Genomic DNA, 22,038 nt, shown 5'->3' on the forward strand with positions numbered 1-22,038 from the left:
TCTCCAATAGAGTGCTAAAGATAATGTGGACATTGGACTCAGGCTGGAGTTCAGCCTCCTTAGCCCACTTAGACTTGAGAGCCCAAGCTCCAGCCCAAATGGAGATGCTGCTACTGCAACTTTTAGCATTCTAGCTCAAGTGTTGCTAACATGACTCCTTACCTGGGCTGAAGCACAGATCTACCCAGAGAAACCCTGGCTTCCAGAGAAACTCTGCATCAAGTCAAGATTCGGTTACACAGCAAAGGAAATCTGGACAAACAATTCCTGTTGCAAGATTTATTCTTATATCAACACAATGTGCCCTACTTGTCGGGGCAATATTTTCAGATGGCTTGGCTGTGGTGAGTTAGACCAAGTCACAAAGAGAGCCTTGGCTTTGCCACCAAAACACGTGAAATAAGGTGCTGTAAAATGTCCAGAGGGCTCTGAAGGAGGTTTAAGTGGGAAAAACAAGAATTCAACCAGATACGTACAATTTTTGGAAGTTCTTCAGGGAAAAGAAATGACAGTTACTCTTAATGACCAATAACGCCAAATGTCAGAATCAGGTTTAACTTTCTTTTTTAAATGACTGATCCCAAAGAAATGACACCAGTCATCTTGGGGATGTTGAGAGCCAACTGGCTTTCAATCCCAATATCTGTTTTCACAACTGAGAATGGCCTGTTCCAAGCCTTATGGTAAAACTGAAAAAGATTAAGTTCTGTTTCAGGTTACAATGGGCTCCTCACCTGGAGCGACAATACAGGGAACCATCAATCCATAATATACTAGCAGCATTTAACTTCCATTCCTTTTAAGCACCAAAAACCATTAATACAGAGAAGGTGTAAGCTTAAGAGATACCTTTAACCACATACAGAATATGTGCAGAGCTCCACCTTTTGGACTGAAACATCCCCTTCCAGCATGAATTTAGATTAATTTACATCAATCAGAACTGTCCTGGTCAGATCTGAAAATCATGTCTTTTCAAAGGCTCCTCCTAAAAAGACCACCCTCCCAGCATCGTCAGAGCTATTCTCATGACAAGTTGTTTCCATGTATTAAAGGAATGACATAGACTGAAATGTCATCTCCTGAGCCCAGTCTGTCATTGGCTATTCTCCAGCCCCTGTCCTTCAGCACTCCCCTGGCTCGCATCACCAGGTCCTGAGCTGCTAACGTGTACCTGTGGAGAAAGAAGAGCACCGTTACACGGCAGAAATAGAACAAGCAGAGGTCACAGCTGCTAGCATTATGAAAAATACGTTTTTGCAACTCATGAGATCTACATTTTGAGACACAAAGACAAGCTGTCAGATGCCATTCAGCAGCAAGCAAAGAATCAGTGTTGACTACTAAGAAGAATTATTTTGCACTTTTCAAATGAGAATCACTAGGCATTTTAAAAATGCGAATGCACTAGGCCAAGTTATTCACAAGTGACTAGTGATTTTGGGTGCCCAACTCAACATATTTTAAGGTCACCTGATTTGCAGAAAGTGCTCAACATCCCTCAGAAAATTAGGCCTGTGTAAGAGGTCTTATATGGAGCTCCCAAAAATAAAATCATTAACTCCCATCTGAAAACCTTGACCTTAAGTGTCAAATACCTCTTTGAAGAAGGTTAGATAGTAGTATACCCACATCACAGATTGATATACTATGGCAAAGAAAGTAAATGACACATAGTGAGTTGGTTACAAAGCCAAAGATACAATCCAAAGGATGACTTGTCAGTTTCCACTGACAGACTCCGATTTTTGAAATCATCATAATTATTTTAAAACTGGTGAAACAGAGGTTGTACAATCACATTACTGAAATCAGCAATCTCTACAAATTCATAAATTCAGTAAAGACCATTTCAAACTCAGATGTCAGGTGCTTACTCCACTGCAAATATTTGCTCGTCATTTCATTAAGTTACAAAACTGTGAAACAGAGCAGCACTCTATGGAGCTGAGCTGCAGTGTGTTTATTGCAGACATTTGTTGTACTCCAGCTTCATGAAACAGTTGAGAAACAATGGGCACTGGTATGGGGGGTGAGAAATTTAAAAGGTGGCACATCATCAAGTTTTCACCTTGTCCAGATATTGTTCTACTTGATTCTCTAGCACAACTCAGGTCAGGGCCAACATGAATAAATGAAATGTTAGAGAGACAAGGTGGGTGAGGCACTACCTTTTATTGAACCACTTTTGTTCGAGAGAGAGAGAAAAACTTCTGATCCCAAAGCAGGAAGAGCATTATGTGGCTCATCTCTCTAACAAAAGTTGGTCCAACAAAACACATTACCAACCTCACATGCCTTGCCTCTGTAATATTTGACATGACTACCCTACCACTGCATATAACTGAAATATCAGTTCAAAGATGACATGCTCAGATAGGAAGGCCTACATGTTTGCACTACAATAAAACATTTGCAGGCCACAGAGGAAGATCACAAAAAAAAGCCCTACATGGCTAACTTGGGATTTTGACAGGACTGATTCTACGTTGCTGAAGATTAAGATGGCATAGGAGCATGCGTGCAGGACACTTCCATTTCCAAGAGAAAAGAGTTCACTTATAACTTCTTAGATATTTTGCCCTCACTCTGAAACATCAATGCCTTCTAGATTCTTAGTAGTGTTGTTTTTACAGCATGAATCCTTGCTCAACACTAACTCCAGTCTTAATGCAATATTCACCACGAAGAATATCCCAACTAACCCTAGTTGATTTAGCTGGATCCACACTTCCATGAATGACAATGTACATTTTTTCCCCACAAAGCTCTCCCAATGCTGATATGCACTGTCATGCCTGTTTCCTCTCAATGCCAGCTGCTTCTGCCAAGAAAGGAGCAACAGGATGAGTGTGCATGTTTTGGGGCTGGGGTGGCATTTTCCACTACGGATGTTAAATTTAGATTAACTGGTTAATCAACTATTGGATTAGTGGATAAGGCTGCCCCAGGGCTGTTGCTACACTTCAAAGGCAAAAGTGCTGTGCGGAGCACGGGGCCAGCGGGGGACTCAAGCATCCCCCACTGCCCCTGTGCTCCCGTGGCGTTTCAAAGCAGCAGTCTCCAGCTGACCCCAGGCTCCGTGTGGTGCTGCCACTTTGAAATACTGTGAGGAGCCCGGTGTCAGGCTCCCCACAGTGTTTCAAAGCAGCAGTGCTGCCTGGAGCCTGGGGTCAGCAGCATTTCAAAGGGGCAGCACTGTGTGCAGCCCAGGGTCTGGCCCCAGGCTCCACGTGGCTCTGCCGCTTTGAAGCATCTTCTCCTTCCCACCCTTGCTGCCTCCTTCTAAGGCAGCAAGGGGGTGGGGCGCAGGGGAAGTGACTAATCAACTAGTGTATCAACTAGCATTTGTTTATCGGATAGTAAACTTGTTCACATACCTATATTCCACCAATCTATATTTTTTCCCCCATGAAATGGTAGACAAACATTTGCATGAAAAGCAATAAAACACTGTGTTGGTATTTATTATATTTCATTTAAAACTTTTGATAAGATGCATATCCTTCGGCAGATACTTATCCTTTGGTATCCAGGAGCCGTATAATAAATTAAGTACCAGACACCGGCCCAAATATATAGCCAATAGGATCCAAACACTCTGGCATCATGGCAAACCCCACAGATGTCAGATAAGGTTATCCCTCCACCTGTGAGGGATCCTTTCCTTTAACACCACAAAACACAAGGATGAGGGCCCCAAGCAGTTCAAAGGGCAGCACTCCAGGGAATGCACTATAACTTCTAAGGAAAACAAGCAGGCTCATTACACAAAAGATGGTTGTTCCAGGGTTTGAGGTTAGAATAAGCCAAGAATAAATTATTTAATGGTACAAAGCTTGAAACAGAAAACAAGACTGTATGTAACTGGCTAAGAATGAGTACTCAAGAAACAACAGAATAGTGGGGGTCACTACTGTTTTTTAATTTTAACACTCTTTGGTATCTCAACCCTCCAAGATATGTTAAAAGACACTGCACAATGACTCAGCAGTTGAAAGGGATTTTTAAAATGCAGTGTAACCGTCACTAGGCAGTACATGGAGATTGAGCCTTTCTTTACATTCCAATTTTCAATGTCAAAAGCGAACTGGATTAAAAGCAGAGAACTGTGTGTTTTGGTAATGTGGGTGAGAAACTGGTAAGTTTTTCTAGGTCTCACTAGTTTTGGCAAGAGATTTATTCTGTGGTAAGAGAAGGGCCCAAGGGTCATTTTACACAAGTCGAGAAGAAATGAAATAGGCATGAACTCTCTCAGACGCACACACATGGATGCTGCAGTTGCCACGGTCTGTTCAAAAGTGAAGACCCTGAAGAACTTGGAGAGGAGATAACAAGAAGCAGTGACTCTATTGCCCTAATAATACAACACAAAATTTCATTTTCTACAGAAATACACATTCATACACCTCAGCTTCCCAACATCAACATTAGATGGAAGGCTAAAGAACAAAAATATTCCACATGGCACACCCAGACCTCATATCAGACATGCAGCGACTAAACCGAGTTTCAGCTAGAAGCGTATTTTTAAGGATTTTTCAATTATTGTCAGAATGTAGGAAAAGAAAATGTCAGCAAGCCAGTGAAAGGGAAAGTTTGTCTTTCACCTGTTCCTAATTCACAAGGGGGCTTCCCACAACTCAAGAACACAAAGGAGTCAGCACTGCTTTTAAACTCCTGCATAAAAGCTCAAGGGCTTTCGTGTTTAAAGTGGTGTTCTGAAATGATAAGATTACAAAAGCCTTCAATAAGCCAGTGATTCTCACACAGACAGACTATGAAATACACAAGAAAATTAGAAACAAAAACCAGGACTATGTAGCACTTTAAAGACTAACAAGATGGTTTATGAGGTGATGAGCTTTCGTGGACCAGACCCACTTCCTCAGATAAAAAAATTTTTTTTTTCGATCACAAGAAAATTAGGGCGCTGAAGTTAAAAAAAGAGAGTAGGTAAAGACAGTAAAGCAGCACCACACTCCTCCTCCAATGTAGAGTGGAATTACAGCACTGCTGTTCAGCTGGGCACCAGAGGAGATGGGCGAGTTTCTGGCAAGTGGAGATGAATAGCAGCAGCAGGCCAGTACTGAATGCTTTATTCACTAACACGGTGAACTTGGGTTTCAACTGTCAAGCCAGCATTAGAGAACTGCTGAAACAGTTTTAAAGTATCCACTTCTCCCCCAATGATACACTGCACTGGAATGCAACTTCTGTGTATTTTTTTTCCTTTTTGTTGAAGCTTTCAGCATTGAGCAGTGGAGTACTGCAAAGAGAACTGTGTGGCCTGCATGGGCTGCTTCCCAAGCACAAAGGAGGTGGAGCAACAGCCTACTTATCCCCACAGTGTGGGGAGAGGGATGGACGAGGGGAAGAAAAGGAGGAAAGGTGAGAAGGAAATATTTTCGAAGTAGCAATCAGGCAGCACAGCTGCAATGCCCAAGCTGTAACAGCCTCACATGAGGAAACAACATGACACTGATCTCCATCACTGTCTTCTCCATTCACTCTTTTCCACAGATCCCTATGCATGGACTGTACTCCCTGAGTTGATCTCAAAGGCCATCTTCCACTCATAATTCATGTGCCCTTTTAAGGCCCATTTCTGCCACAACTCCTACAAGAAACGAGTCAGTTGGGATATTCATTTTGTGTCAATATTAATCCCTCTCCACCTTCCTTACTCCATCATGCCACTGGTTAGCCATTACTAGAAACCACAAAGTGACCAACCTTCCCTACTGTCTTCATGTCTCACTGTGTAAGGTCCTTGTCCCCCAAGGAGCTTGTCATCGGGTCTGGGGAGTTCCAGAGCATCAGCTATAACAAGTAACAATCCTGAAGTGGAGTCTTACATCTCAGTCTGTACTCTGTTGCTTCTGTTTTCCTTCCCTTTTGCCTCAAAAAGGCTTTCTCATCATCATTTCACTGCTTAAAATGAGTAACACAGTTGGGTAGTTTCACTTGTGTGGCAAGTCAGAGGAGAGCAAAATATTAGTGGGTTTATTTACATATAGGAGGGTGCCTCGGTCAGAGCCCAGTGGTATATACCACAGTGGGGTCAGGATGAAGAGCCTGTTCTAGTAGTCTAATAGACCCTTGAAATAAAGTGAAGCCTTCAGGTTCAGCCACAGAGCTTGGAAGAAATTCCAGATGATGACCACAATGTGACAAGTACCACATGACAATGTAAATCTCTTGCAGTTTATTTCATGAGTTAATCACACTTTCCATGTGATTGTACTGCCATAGTTTTTAGAGAGAAGATAGAACAAAAACCTCAAATCAAAATATGCCTGAAACACCGGAAAGCTTGGATCGTAAGTTATATTTCTGTAATGGGATGGACTAGAACCTGAATCCTGTTTCATTTTAGGAAAAGCACAAACAGGTATTTTGCATGTTGGGCCTATCTTTACGATAATAATGCAAAAAGAATTATTCATTTAGATAGGTAACAGACATCCAAAGTTCCAATATTAAACATTAACTAACAAAATCCAAGAGTTTTGAAAAGAATGTAAACTGTCATGCATCAGGGTATAAACCAGCCTCATATGAGGAAACAACATGACACTGAACTCCATCATTGTCTTCTCCATTCTCTTCTAATTAAGAGGTGTTAGTAAGAAACCATTTTTGTGGACAGATGATTCTATAACTACCTACTTTAGTGTTTCTGAATCTTCCTCTAAAACTTCTATTAGTCACTGTTGGGAATGGGCTAGATGCATCACTGATCTCACTGAATATGGAGGTTCTTATTATAACAACAATGTGAAAAGTAACACAAGACTCATGCATATTTGCCAAAGGGTCATTTCCACACTGCAGTCATTTAAAAATTAAAGTTGATGAATTTTCCATAGACTCCATTATTAAACTTATCAAATGACTTGGAATTTTGCTGGCAACATCATTTTAAACATTTTTGCAAAGTGATCAATATGCAAGATCACTCCTTAATTGACTACTCTAAAGAATGGGACACTGTTTCATAGTCAGGGCTGCTATACAATCACAAATCCATTAGCAATACCTCATTTGGACTACTGTGAGGTAATTAGGTAAAATCTTTTACACAGTACTTTAAGCCCTTTAAATATTCTTTATAACCAAGCAGCAAGAGCAATTCTGCAAGGTAATTTTCATAAATATCATTGTAAGCCATATAAAAGACTGTTCTAATTACGTCTTGTAAGCTGGCATGAAAAATGCCTTGCCACTACTATTTATAAGTCCCTAACTGATCTGGCACAAAATTACTTAAAAGAACAAATTAACATTCACGTCAGCTGTCCATTCATAGAACTCCAAGCCAAACACTAATAAATGTGTTTGTTCTGAGCCTTAAGTGTAGAAGGGCCTGACTTGGGTGTGACTCGCAGTGGAAAAAATCAGGAGTAACCTCACTAAATGTAATGGTGTTACACCCATGTTAGATGGATCACAATCAGACCCAGAAAATCTGCTTTTCCTCTTAAATTCTCTAATCTTTTCTATATTGTATAATAACTTCTACTAATTAACTCTGCTAACTCATTGATCACATTTAACAAAGAATTTTCATTCTTAGTGCCAAAACAAAAATGATACAAAATACAAAAATAAAGTGCGGCAAAAGTTAGTTCCTTACCTGCCTTTGTATCTCATTTCAAAATTCTCCTTTACCTACACAAATCTTAACAATGATCAGACTGTTCGCATGCACAGACCAGTGCCTACCATGCAGAGCAATATTATTTTATGGTTTACTTGTACTCCTGCAACTGTCTAAATCCATTTGTGGTAGCTTGTCTTACATTTAGAGAGCAACCCCCTTGAGGCAGGGACTGTCACCATTTATGTTTTGATTTTGTACAGCATCTACCACACTGTTGTGCTGATCTATGAGTAGGACCCTTAAGCGCCATAGTCATAAAAAATAAAGTTAACTTCTGAATGACTGAAAGATTAGACCTGGTCAATAGTCAACTCCTGGGATAGGTGGGCACTATTATTTTTTATTTGTATTATGATTGCAGTCCCTAAGAGTGCAAGACCCTATTGATCTAGCTGCTGTATGCTCATGTAGCAGGAGACTGCCTCTGCCCAGAATCTATTAAAATCAGACAAGATGAGGCAGGCAGAGAGGGAGGGAGGAAGGGTTATCACTCCTATTTTACATATGGGGAACAGAGGTACAGAGAGGCAAAGTGGCTTGCCCAAGCTCTCAGAAGAAGCCTGTGGCAGAGCCAGAAATTAAATCTGACCTCAGTCCAGTGACTTACCCTCTAGATCAGTGGCTTCCAACCTTTTCCAGCATAGGGACCCCTTTTCAATCAATTAAAATTTTACAGACCCTCCAAACAATATAGTCGTGCCTGCAGCTTGCACATCCCTCAGCCCACTCGGGAAGCAGCACAGGCTGAGGGACTTGCTGGGTGCCGGTACGGAGCCTCTCAGCTCCCGACTTTCCGCAACCCCCTATAGTACCACTACGGATCACCAGGGGTCTGCAGACCACAGGTCAGGAACTACTGCTCTAGGACCATGTTTCCTCTCCATTGTTAATTTACAATAAGCTATTCATGATTCTGTGTACATGTGTGTCCTGGGATAGCACTGCTGAGGTCATCAACTTGGATATTGAAAAACTGGCCATAAATGTTAAATGGGTGATCTCAGCTACACTGAAATGCCCTGGATAAAATTTTAAATAATATAGTGTTTGGCGACATTATCAAATAGGTGAGGCATCTCAAAGCTCTGTTGGGTATTCCCTGTCTATTCTTCCTCTGACGTTGCCTAACACCTTCTGGGACATCGAACTGATTCCTCGCGTCCTCCTCTTTCCACTACATACCTACTACTGATTATAAGTTTTTATTAGTTTGTAACAAAAAGTTTGGGAAAAGCTTATTTAAATACAAATGGCGGCCATGTCAAAATCGGGAAATCAACGATCAAGAAACTCATTTCTAAGCTGACCACCACACAAAGCCCAGATCTTCACACTCTCCTCCCTTTGCCCCCCCGCCCCTCAGACATATTTCTGCACGGTTGAAAGTAGAATCATGTCCTGAAAAGAGGAGAGAACTTACAGGAAAATTCTCTAGGATGGGGAATGGTCAACACTGCTCTGTCTGCCCATGGTGCAGTAGTGCTTCACAGACAGATGATCAGTACGTTCTCACCAGCAAGGGACTTCCTCTTTGCTTTTTGACTGGCAGGGTCACCCCGATCATTTGAAGCTATGCAGACAACTCCCACTTCTAACTGAGGTATGTATAATTACTAGGTAGCCCTGGCTATCCAGCTAGAGGCAAATGTGCCTCAGATTTTCCAATAGGGAATGAATAGGGTGATTGTAGGCAGCTACACTGGGAGCTACAAGTGTTTTGTCATAGAGTTCATGGCCACAGGAGACCATCAGATCATCTAGTCTGACCTCCTGCATTTCATAGGCAAATAAATGCCATTTAGTCTCCTCCACACCACTGCCAACATCCAAAATTAGATCATAGTATTACAGCCCTAGGGAAGACGGGTGTGCCACTCGAAGAGAACAGGAGGGATTGACCTGCAGCAGTGCCCGAGGCCCCTGCAATGGAAGGGAATTGATTCAGTGACATACATGATCCAGGTGGGTTGGATATCCATGTGACTGGCAGTTGCCTCCACCATGGCTTTCAGATACTTCCCAGTGCTGAGGCAAGTTAGAATCAGCACTCACTAGTACTATGTGCTCACATATAGGTACTACTCGTGAGTAAGAAGCAACCAAAATAAGAAGGGCAGCACCAGGCGGGTGAGTGTGGTGAGAGGAAGTAACAGCTGGGTGAACGAAGTCCCAGAGAGGTGGGCAGGCTGAGCGATCCAGGAAGCAACTCCTCTAAAAATGGATTTCTAGAAGAGACAAATTGTCACTATGTATTATGGGAGCTTTTTAGAATAGCCATGAAGCTAAAATGTAGCTTTATGCAATGTCATGTGTCTCAGTGTAACCTGACAGCCTTTCTTTCTGACTCGCAGAAAGGAACTGTCTAGTGCTGTTTGTAAAGATGCATCAAGCAGGCTGCTTGTGTTTGTTATTAATGTTAAGGCAGGAACAGGACAGAAGGGTCTATTTATCACTACTGTCACCCTTTTCCCAGTAGGATCGTTTTCTTCTTTAATTTAAGGGTATGAGAATGTTTTTTTCTATTATGGAAACATTGGTAATAGTAATAATTATTTTAATCTTAGAATATTTTGCACTAGATCTGCTATTACAAAAGCAACTATGTAATCCTTGCTGGTGTGAAGCAATTGTGTCATTTTTGTTCGTGTGAATGAAGAACTTGAGTGTTTGTTTCAAAAAAAGATTGGTCTGAAGGCCAGCACAGCAGGCAGATGGCCAGAGGAGGGGCTGGAGACTTGGAGGCACAAAGGAACTATCAAACGTGCCCCTATTTTTCAGTGACAGGATGAGGGGCAGACTGGGAACTTGGAAGTTAGAAGCAAGCACATGTAAAAATAATAAAACCCATCAAAACCAGGGTGGGAGAACACCCAGAAAAATTGACAGCAGACTGATATTAAAAAAACAACAAAAAGAATCTCCAGATTAACACGTTGCAAAGTCACTTGATTACAACATGCAGCAGAATCTATAGATCTGCATGAGAAGGGATTCCTATAAAAGATGGGGTGTCTCGAATGGTCCTTTGGGTCTTCATCCTCCTAAGATCGCAGCATCGGTCTGGACAACAGAAGCCCGGCTCTTCTCTCACACCCGACTTAGCTGGCTTGGTTGATGTGAGTAAGAAACTGGTAACTATAACATTAATGGGATGGCGTGTGTGCTACTTTTTATTCTCAATAAATATTTTGTATTGCCTTTTCCCCTAAAAAGATCCCATGTGCATTTTACTATACTATTATACAAGGAGAGGAGTCCATCAGTCACAGAGAGTATTTGAGAAGACCTGAGAAGTTTCTAGGGGGAGGCAGGCCCCCAGCCTCACCGATAGCCCGGCCCCCTATGCTGAGACCCTGACCTTACCACAGGGAGGAGAGGAGCAGTGTGCTGAGCACATGCACACCCCCCACCACTGGGAGGGGAAGAGCACACACGTGTACCCCAGCATCCCCGGAGCAGTGGGAAGGGAAGAGGCCGCAAACCTCTCCTCCCACCCCTGAGAGCAGTGAGGAGGGACAAGGCTGCACAGCCTGAGCCTCCCTGCCCCTGGGAGTAGCAGGCAGGGAGGAGGCCACATGGCTCCAGCCTCTCTGGCCCCAGAGCAATGGGGAGAGAGGAGGTCATCTGTACATCCACCGTTACAATGGGATGGGTAATGCTCGTAAGCATAACATTTTCACTGTTTGGCTAGCGGTTACCTCTTTGGGAACAGGCAGGAGAAGGGAGGATGATTCTCCCAGTTCTGCTGGCACATCCCTAGACTTTTTTTTTCTTTAAATGAAAGCATCATTTTGTGTTCGCTGTACAGCATACACATATGCTGCTGCTTTTTTCTAGGGCAGGCTCTAAGATGCCATAGCCCTGGGCTCTCCTGCAAAACCCAGGATATATGTATGCCTCTATCTTAGCTGAGGGACTAATAAGCCACACAGAAGTCAAGCAGCCCATACACTCTCATTTTTACCACTTCTCTCAGAGACAGGAGGCTGTGAAGGTCAGAATGTCATAACTGCAGCTTCATGCTAATCATCTATTCACCTGACAATCCAGCACTTGCAGTGAAATGCTATTTTACATTCCATGTTTGTCAGTGCCAGTATAAGAAAATACTGTTTGCAATTTACTCTGGAACGGCTGTCACTTGCAAATCTGAAAATGCTTCACATGAGTCGTCATCTTTTTAGGCTAAGCCCTGTATTACCACACAAAGGGAGAACAGGGAAGATAACAGTGGGCAAAGGGACTCAGACAACCACTTGGATTTGTATTACTCTCTTCCCACTCCAATTGCCACCGACAGTCGAATGTAACGAGAGCTCTATGGATTCTCCTCAGCCAGTGGCACGCATTTTTCATTGGGATGCCAAAATATCCCCGGAATGCCCTCCATTTCCCCTTGTGGAAAAAAAGGTGTAAAAAGCTCTGTTCTCTTCTGCATAGCAGTGCGAGTTTTCATAAGAGGAAAAATGCTACCTAGGAGAGGGGACAGCTCAGGAGAGAGGGGTGGCTGGGCACAGAAACTGTGGGCCTGAATTAGGAAGCAACACTGAAGTCTCTTTCACTCTGATATTTTAATTCACAAGAAAACAGACAGGCCACTCGTTCAAGGGAGAGTAAGTGACATTCACCTCTTTGGGAACATTTGTATTGCTAGATAATATGATGCTGTGAAGAGCAATGTTGACCAGGAAGAAGAGATAAAGCCAGGAAAACAGTGACTATTATTGATGAAACGGGTTGCAATCAAACCTTGTCATCTCCTAGTCTCACTCAGCTTGTCCAGCTGCTGGCACTCGACTCTGGACATATGCTATTGAAGACTGGTTTTAAAAACATCATCATCATCATAAATTGAGCACACAATCAGCAGTGGCACACCTAAAAATGGTATTTAGCTTCAAGGTTCCTGCACCAGGTGACCACACTGAGGAAAAGATGCTGATGGTCAGAACCTGTAAGGGGCAAGGTGGGCAAATTCCCATGCAACAAAGCTGTTTGTCTACTGGGCTGGTATTGTGGCACTAGTCCTGCTAAATTCCTTAGGAGGACTTAGCATTAGTGAGGTGAGAAAAATAGAACTCATGCCAACCTAGTGTAGTCCCCCCCGCCCCATCCCTATATAGTTAGCAGTCTTAGTTTTTAACACATTTAAATATTTCCACTTCAAAAGCCTTCAAGCTGCAAATCTACCCATAAAGATACAGAAAATCTTACAAGAAAAGGTTTGTTCACTTCATGTTATTCTCTGGAAAAGAATAAGTTTCAAAAAATATTCTTGCTGCAGCAGAATGATAATTGTCTGGTAAAAGCACAAACCTGTGGGGATCATCAGGGTCACAGTTTGGTAGAAAGTTTGTGACAGCTTCTGCCACTTCTTCATTTAATAATACATCCCAGAGTCCATCAGTAGCTAAGATCAGTACATCCTCTGGTCCATGCTCATACTGGAGAACATTGTAGACTCTCACCTAAAACCAAAAACAAGAGACAATCGCTTGCATGACGGAGGAAATATTCCAATTCTTGTGAAAATCTGATGATGCTGGTCATAAGTTAACAACTTAGGTGGGGGCACTAAAATAAGCCCCACATGGAACTCCCTCACTCTCCCCCAAAGCAGACCAACTTCTTCCTGGAGCTGGCAACCTCTCCTGATTCAAGATAGCATGCCCTACCGCTGAAAAGTGCTTAATTGGGTGCTTATGTGTTGACTTGAATAGCAACAGACTTGAATATTCTTGCATCTGAGTCCTAATGCATTTATGTAGTGCTGACAGCAGTGATCAAAGCAGTCAAACCTATTTCTCTCCCTTCTCCTCTTGTGGCTGTGTTCTGCACTTTGGCTGTTCTCCATCATTGGTGCAGCTGGTCAAATAAGAATTTAATAATTTATTTGATGAATTTTTAATAACTCTTTTCACTATCTGCCCAGAACCCATTAACTATGCCCAATAAATTGCATGTTCTGAAGTGCTTAGTGTACAAGGATTTGCTACCTAGTCTTTTCTGTAGCCCTGATCCAACACAGAGCTTATGAATATGCTTAACTTTAAGCACGTGAGTGGCTCCACAAAGTGAACGGAGCATATTCTTAAGTGATTTGTTGATCTGGAGTCAATTTAAGGAATCAAACTATTAGTGGGGAAAAAATGGTTCTTCCATACTAGGCTATTTTCCTAAAACCCGTGGGGAGCAACCGGCAGTTCATCAGGGTAAGTGGCTGGCAGATTGGCAGACAAGTTGTTTACTTTGCATCCATAGGTACAGCTGCCCGCAGCTTCTATTGGCGGCAGTTCACTGTTTCTGGCTAGTGGGAGCTGTGAGTGTCCATACCTGCAGATGCAAGGTAAACAAATTGTCTGGTGTCCCGCCAGCATCTTACCCTGACCAACCATGTTGCCCACCATTGGCCCACCACCTGAATTGACTTCTCAGTCTGGGCCCTGATACTGAAGCCCTGATACTGAAGAATGTGACATCTTATGTATAAAATGTCCTCCTGTGACCCCTTTCCTGACTGAGCTGTCTAAACTGCACAATCAGAGAGTTAACTGAATCGGCACATGAACAAAGGTCATTGCAAGTTTTTCAAATGAGTCTTTTGTTGGATGTAAGTCTTCTTCCAGCCTGACCTGCATTCCAACTGTCAAACCGCCTGCTCCTTTAATTCCCCAGGAACCACTCACAGAGCACTTTAATTACCCCAGCAATGACTGTAATTTGAAAGATGCGTGACAGCCTTGGCAAGGTAGACAAGAAACTATGATGATCTGTATTAGAATTTGGGAATAGTGCACCTGGTCATACATGCTGCTTTATCCTTGTGCTTCAATAGCAAGCATCGGTGCTCTACAAATTTGTTTGGACACGTTCTTGGCACAGATAGAAGACAGAGTTATTTCAATCTCTCTTGGCACACAGTCTTGTCAGGAGTCAAGGAGCAGGAAACACACATAAAATGCTTGGACCTTTCAGTGTAATTGTGATTTTATGGGATTGTAACCAGTACAGACGAAACAATCATGTCAGTCTCAGAACTAATCCTGGCTATTTGTTCCTTTCACTCTAAAGGGAGAGAAGGTAATTTGTAAAATGTATCACTTGCTTTATTATTTAAGGCCTGAGTGAGGACTCTTGAGATGAGCACAAAAAAGTCAACTAAAAATATTCATCTGTGTACACCTCCCGATCCAAATCTATCAGGAATACAACTCCATAGCACCAAACTGAGCGATTGGGCAACAAAATGGCAAATGAAATTTAATGTGGATAAGTGTAAAGTAATGCACATTGGAAAAAATAACCCCAACTATACGTACAGTATGATGGGGTCTAATTTGGCTATGACAAATCAGGAAAGAGATCTTGGAGTTATCGTGGATAGTTCTCTGAAAACTTTCATACAGTGTGCAGCGGTGGTCAAAAAGGCAAAAAGGATATTAGGAATTATTAAGAAAGGGATAGAGAATGAGACAGAATATCTTACTGCCCCTGTATAAAACTATGGTATGCCCACATCTTGAATACTGTATACAGATGTGGTCTCCTCACCTCAAAAAAGATATTTTAGCCTTCGAAAGGGTTCAGAAAAGGGCCGGGTTTGGAACAGGTCCCATATAAAGAGAGGCTAAAGCGACTGGGACTTTTCAGTTTAGAAAAGAGGAGACTGAGGGTGGATAGGATAGAGGTATATAAAATCATGAGTGGTGTGGAGAGGGTGAATACATAAAAGTTATTTATTAGTTCCCATAATAGAAGAACTAGAGGACACCAAATCAAGTTAATGGGGAACAGGTTTAAAACTAATAAAAGAAAGTTCTTCTTCACACAGCGCATAGTCAACCTGTGGAACTCCTTGCCAGAGGAGGCTGTGAAGGCTAGGACTATAACAGAGTTTAAAGAGAAACTAGATAATTTCCTGGAGGTTAGGTCCATAAAAGGCTATTAGCCAGGGGATAGAAATGGTGTCCCTGGCCTCTGTTTGTCAGAGGCTAGAGATGGATGGCAGGAGACAAATTGCTTGATCATTGTCTTCGGTCCACCCTCTTTGGGGCACCTGGTGCTGGCCACTGTTGGCAGACAGGCTACTGGGCTAGATGGACCTTTGGTCTGACCCAGTATGGCCATTCTTATGTAAATTTAGTCTATGGAGACTGTTATGGGTGTACCTCTGTACCCGTCCACAGGGGATAGCAGTGTTTTCAGCCAGCAATACTATAGAACCTTGACTCTTTAGTGCAAAAGGTAGCTTTTTTTTGTTGAGGTCACCAGCTCGACTCCCAGTGTATTGGCCGAGATGTTCATCACACAAAACACACGAGATCTCTTGGAGGTCAGCTACTTTTACACAGTCAGAAAGATATTTCAATGTTAAATATTATCCACTTAGCAATGAATCACTCCAAAAACCAAAATATCTAACCCAGCAGACTTTTTAAAAAATGCGCCCCATCTCCCTCACTTAGATAACGAAAGTTCAAATTAAAGTAACAGATCCCCTCCTGCCAGCACTGGGAGGAAATGCTAAGGGCCAGATCTTGCTGGTACTAAAGTCTTCCATTGACACATATGGTGCAAGACTGCAGCCTATGGCTGCTGCTTCAAGGCAGTAAAATCCCATCAAATCTATAGCTGATGCAGCTGGAAAAGGGGCCCAAAAATACATATTTCTGCAGACTCTAGTGTACACTATTGAGAAGAGCAAATATTTTGATGAAAGTACATTCAGGTTTTGGGTAAAACTCAGGCAAAGATAATATGACTCATTTGGGAACTAGTGACTATTCCAATGGGGAAAGACTAAGCTTGACATGTTCAATCTGAAAAAAGATGGCAAGGAGATGGATGCTGACAGACACCCAATGATGCACTGAACTTAAGAGGGATGGGCAATGGCATGAACAATGAACTGGCTATTTGACTGGTATGCAGACCAAGGAAAAAGACACACTGATCTTACGGAAGGCGGTTGGGTTAGTTATCAAATGTGGCTCTCACCCAAAGAATGATTATCACATCCAGTTATCTATATACTGGAACAATAGAGAAACCTTAATAAACGTTCCAAAACCTTTGTAGATAGGTAGAATATTACTTCCTACAGCAAGATGAGGACATGTGCCTGTGATGTCATTTGGTTGCAAAGTCAAGTATTTAAGGGTGGCCACAATATTTCTCTTTTCCTTTAGCTTCTAACATACATCTACAAGTGGCTAGTGAGCACTAATAGAAAGGAGTTGGTTTAGAACTGTTCAGAGAATCTGAGGGTGTCAGAGGCAGAGGCTGTCTTGCCCAGATGCATTTCCAGTTAGTGGAGTTGTTCTAGTTTTCATCTTTAATACTAACTTGAACCTCTTTAATCTGGCAACCCTGGGAAACAGGGCATGCTGGATTAAAGGTTATGCTAGGGAGGGTGCTGCAGGGTCTGGAGCGTTTACCTGGTGCCTCTCTCCCAGGGGTATATGTGGCTCCACATTCCCAAGTACTGGCCTCTGCCACTACAGGAGTGGCAAGGGAAGTGTGTTTCTGTGCTGCTGTTCCCCCTGCTGCCCCTTCCAACAATGCACAGAGCTGCTTCCTCCTCCATACTACAGGTGTTCCCAGATAACAGACACCTGGAGCACAGAGGTTCAAGCATATCATCTTGTATTAGCTATTTGTGATTATACTGCGGAGTAGCATGCTACCAGCATTCTCATGTGATACATGTATGGCATCAAATGCATTTTATGTGGCTGAGAGCTATTTATCAACTCCGTCTCACAAGCCATTTTTCCAAAACCTCTGGGCTACCCCTTGCTTGCTGCCCTTCCCTCGATAATAATTCAGCAGCTATGAGATTTAAGGGACATCGTGGTTGTGACACAAAGCACTGAAACTTGCATGCACTTTAAGTGGATATAGAACACTCCAGCTCACACAGATGTAGGTGACCAGCCTGGCAACCTGGAAAAAAGCCATTTTCCCAATCTAGAAAAATTACTTTCAACAGTCACCAGAAAGGATCGACAATTTCAGATCTCTTAATCAGCCCACACCATAACTTCATAACTAAAGTAGGAATGTTTAAAGCCAGTGACAAAGTAGCAGTGTCACTCCTGTACAGACACCCATCAAGGAGAGGATGGGTCAAAATGAATTATACCTTGACTGGGGTCTTCAGATCTCTGCTAAGGTTCACAGTGGACGTTCTATGCTAAAACTCACAGTTGTGCACTCTCTCTAGATATGGACTGTATATTCTGTTATTCAGCAAACCTCTTAATGTGTGCTGAGGAAATACCCTAGCACCAAATCCTGGATTGGTGATACAAAGGATGGATCAGAGTTTGTTACATCTCAACAAGATCTACCCTACGTACATAATCCCAACTATGCATATAAAATGGAGGAGTCTAAATTAGCTGTTGCCATTCCAGAAAGATCTTGGAGTCAGTGGATAGTATTCAGAAAGTATCTCCTCAGTGAGCAGTAGCAATCAAAAAAGCCAACAGAATATAAGCCATCATTAAGGAAGAGATAGATAATAAGACTGAAACTATCATATTGCTGCTATACAAATTCATAGTACGCACATATTTTGAGTACTGCGTGAAGATGTGATCTCAAAAATATTAGAACTGGAAAAGGTTCAGAAAAGGGAAAAAATGATTAGGGGCATGGAACTGCTTTCATGTGAGGAGAGACTAAAAAAACAAAACAACAAAACCTTTGCCGAAGGATATTGCGAAGACCAAGTCTAAAGCAGGGTTCCAAAAAGTAGTAGATAAATTCATGGAGGAAAGGTCCCTCAATGGCTAGTAGTTAGGATGGGTGGGAATGATATCCCTAGACACTGTTTGCCAGAAGTTGGGAATAGGCAACAGGATGAATCACTTCGGCTACATCTAGATTGCAGCACTTTTCCGGGATACCAGAGGAAAGAAAAATTTCCAAGAAAGCGGACACATTCTTTCGCCATCCCTGTAAACCTCGTTTTACAAGGAAGAAGGGATGGCTCAAAAGAGCAGTATTTTCTGAAATGCAGTGCTGTTTAGATGTGCCAAATTTCGGAAAAGCCTCTTTTGAAAGAAAAGCAGAAAAAGATATGCAAATTGCAGTTTGCAATTTGCGTATCTTTTTCTGACTTTTCTTGTAGTCTAGATATAGCCTTGATGATTACCTGTTCTGTTCATTCCCTGTGGGTCACCTGGCATTGGTCACTGTAACTTGAAAGACAAAATACTGGACCATTAGTCTGAGCCAGGATAGCCGTTCTTAGGTACCTAACTGCAAAAGGCCATATCTGGCTTGTGAAAGAGCCACATCTGATCTGGCTTGAAAAGTACTCATAGCAAACTGACCTGTGAGCCTGCATCCACCTGAGATGCTCCTGACCCAGCCTGGCCCAGTGGAATTCAAGCCAACAGAGGCAACGCTCTACATTTAGCTTCAGCTGCATTTACTTTCAATCAGCACAGCTACTTCAAAAAAAATTAAATCTTTTCTTAATTGTATTGTTCCTTGTACATGCAGTACTATTCAGCGCAGTTTCATTGGCAAACATGGAAATCTCTTTCAATACCATACTCCAAGTAATTTATATGTAAATAACAAAAAGCTGGTCCCAACACTTCCCTGCAGCACTCACCAATTAACCTCCTTTTTAGCTTTTTACTGCTACCTTTTGTTTCCTGCCCTTTAGCCAATTTCCAGTACACTGTGCCAACTTTCCGCTTACTCCATGTCTGTCTTTTATATTAACCTATGAGGCAGAACATTTTCTCAAATGCTTTCTGACAAATTCAACCACTGGGTAAGACCATCTACTGCTTTTTTCACTTCTTCTCTGGCTCTGTAGCCTAAAAGAATTCCAAGCCAGTGAGATGTGACCTGCCATTCCTGAAATCCCCTTGATTCTTCTCTCCAAGTATTTAACCAATTTGTTCCTTTAAATGCTGCAGTCCTAAAGGTTTCTCCCAAACACTGATATCAGTCTAAGATTGTGTGGTTTCCTTTTACATACTGTGACGTCTTCAGGAAGCTCTTTAAGCACAGACTTAATGAGAAAAGTTCTCCAGCTTCACATCATTTAGTTAGACAAACAGTCAGGTGAAGTAACAAGGGCCAAATTGTGCTATCAGACACATTCCCCTTCCAACAAATAGATGAATAATCACCTGAAGAATCATAAGACCAAATCTTATCTCCCAGATGCAGGTGCAAGATTCCTAATGCCATTTCCTAATATGAATTTCCTATTAAGATTTGTCAAATGATTATTTCACTATGAAAAATAGATACATAGCATACCACTGTGAAATATCCTTAACCTTGGTAGTCTGTTTTGTGCTTCTTTGGTTCTTTATAAACGGTTCAGTTTTCTAGAGCTGGGAAAGCCTTCCAAAGTTTAGCTCATACCAGTTAAATCACTGAATGATGATTATCAGACCTGGATATGTGTCAGTTCCTCTCATGGGCTAGTACAGTTAACAGAATAAAATTTGATTCCATGTAAAATGGAAATTATATTTCCCTACCTTTATATAATTAATTATTCAAGGTCTGCTGATGAGCAAGTGCTATAGAACTTGCAAGAGATACTCTATAAAATTTACTTCTAAATGCAAGTTCCTCAAATGGCAGCACAGGACTTTGTTTCTTTGTGTAGTAAGGCGGGTTCCTGACAATATAAAGATAATATTTGAGAAAGAGCATCGTTCTGTGCGTGGGAGGGTTTTTGGTACCTGTATTTGTTTTCTCACAGAATTTGGTTTCTGCTCACTCTCTCTCAAGATTGCTAGGGCTTGTATTCTTCATCTTCCGCTTCTGGCCCCATGACATTTCTGCTGGCCTTAGCTATCAAAAGATGATGGAAACAAAGTTCTTTGAGAGGAGGGTTCCCGTGGGTACTCCACGCCAGGTGTTGGTGCATCCCTGCAAGGACACATCAGCACCTGGCATGGAGTACCCACAGGGACCCTCATCTGAAAGAACATCAGCTACTTGGACAAGGTGAGTAACCTAATTTTTGCTGCAATGTGATCAGGCCCTTGCAGAGTCTGAGATTCAGCTAGCATACATGTTGTGCACATGATGTTTTGGAATTCAAACACAAACTGGAAAAACGAATAAGATCTTTATATTGCATGAATGATATAATTGCTGCAACAATTCTCAAGGTTGATCCTCCTGAGATATATTAGACCTGGAGTGCTGGAAAGTAGAGGCAGAACTGAAGCATTACACTGGCACAAAGCAAATCTATTGCAATGATGAGGGCAGAAGGGCTGATTCTTTGGCTTGGAACAGCAGAGCTGGCTCCAAAAGTAAGAAATAGTGCACACTGGGGGAAGGAGAGGGGGGCAGGGAAAGGACAGGAGTGAGAATGGGGAAGGATGATGGATGCTATCAATATACTTAAGTGACCAGAATCTCTACGTAAGCTGTCTTTCAAGCTTCAATGCAAGTGCTTTTTAGTCAGGATTTGTTAGTTTGGCAGTGTGCGCATTCTCCCTTGCTCCCTCTCTGTAGTCATTACTAGGGCACTCATATCTGTAGCATGGAGGTTTCAACTACTAGTTCAAATGTTGGCAACAGTTGAGCATTTGCTGAAGCCAGTGGAACGTGCAGAACGCTCAGGCTCTGACTGGATGAACTGGAGAAATGGTCTGAGGCAAACAGAATGAGATTAAATAAGGACAAATGCAAAGAACTCTGCTTAGGGAAGAACAATCAGTTTCACACATATGAAATAGGGACTGGTTCTGTTCAACTTCTCCATCAATGATTCAGATATTGGCATAGAGAGTACACTTATTAAGTTTGCAGATGATACCAAGCTGGGAGGGGTTGCAAGTGCTTTGGAGGACAGAATCATACATTCAAAATGATCTGGATAAACAGGATGAAGTTTAATAAGGACAAATGCAAAGTACTCCATTCAGGAAGGAACAATCAGTTTCACACTTACAGAATGGGAAGCAACTGTCTTGGAAGGAGGACTGTAGAAAGGGATCTAGGAGTCATAGGGGACCACAAACTAATTATGAGTCAACACTATGACATTGTTGCAAAAAAAAAAGGCAAACATGATTCTGGGATGCATTAACAGGAGTGTTGTGAGCAAGACACGAGAAGTCATTCTTCCGCTCTACTTTGTGCTGATTAGGCCTCAGTTGGAGTATTGTGTCCACTTCTAGGCATCATATTTCAGGAAAGATGTAGAGAAATTGGAGCAGTCCAGAGAAGAGCAACAAAAATGATTAAAGGTCCAGAGAACATGAGCTATGAGGGAAGACTGAAAGAATTGGGCTTGTTTAGTTTAGAAAACAGAAGACTGAGAGGGGACACGGCATTAGTTTTCAAGTATCTAAAAGGGCGTTACAAGGAGG

At 42.1% G+C, this 22,038-nt stretch overlaps 1 protein-coding gene across 2 annotated transcripts in view; it reads right to left on the reverse strand.

Annotated features, from left to right (window-relative positions):
- Positions 1–833: 833 nt before the first annotated feature.
- The window catches only part of PPM1H (protein phosphatase, Mg2+/Mn2+ dependent 1H), a 194,880-nt gene continuing 173,675 nt past the window's right edge, over positions 834–22,038 (reverse strand). For both annotated transcript variants that reach the window (XM_075930876.1, XM_075930885.1), the window contains exons 9-10: positions 12,983–13,134; positions 834–1,174 (exon numbers count right to left, since the gene is read on the reverse strand). In XM_075930876.1, the coding sequence (XP_075786991.1) occupies positions 1,027–1,174; positions 12,983–13,134 (300 nt within the window). In that variant the 3' untranslated portion in view covers positions 834–1,026. The remainder of the gene's footprint in view (positions 1,175–12,982; positions 13,135–22,038) is intronic.

The sequence above is a fragment of the Pelodiscus sinensis genome, chromosome 1 (assembly GCF_049634645.1).
Source record: "Pelodiscus sinensis isolate JC-2024 chromosome 1, ASM4963464v1, whole genome shotgun sequence".
Taxonomy (NCBI): Eukaryota; Metazoa; Chordata; order Testudines; family Trionychidae; genus Pelodiscus; species Pelodiscus sinensis.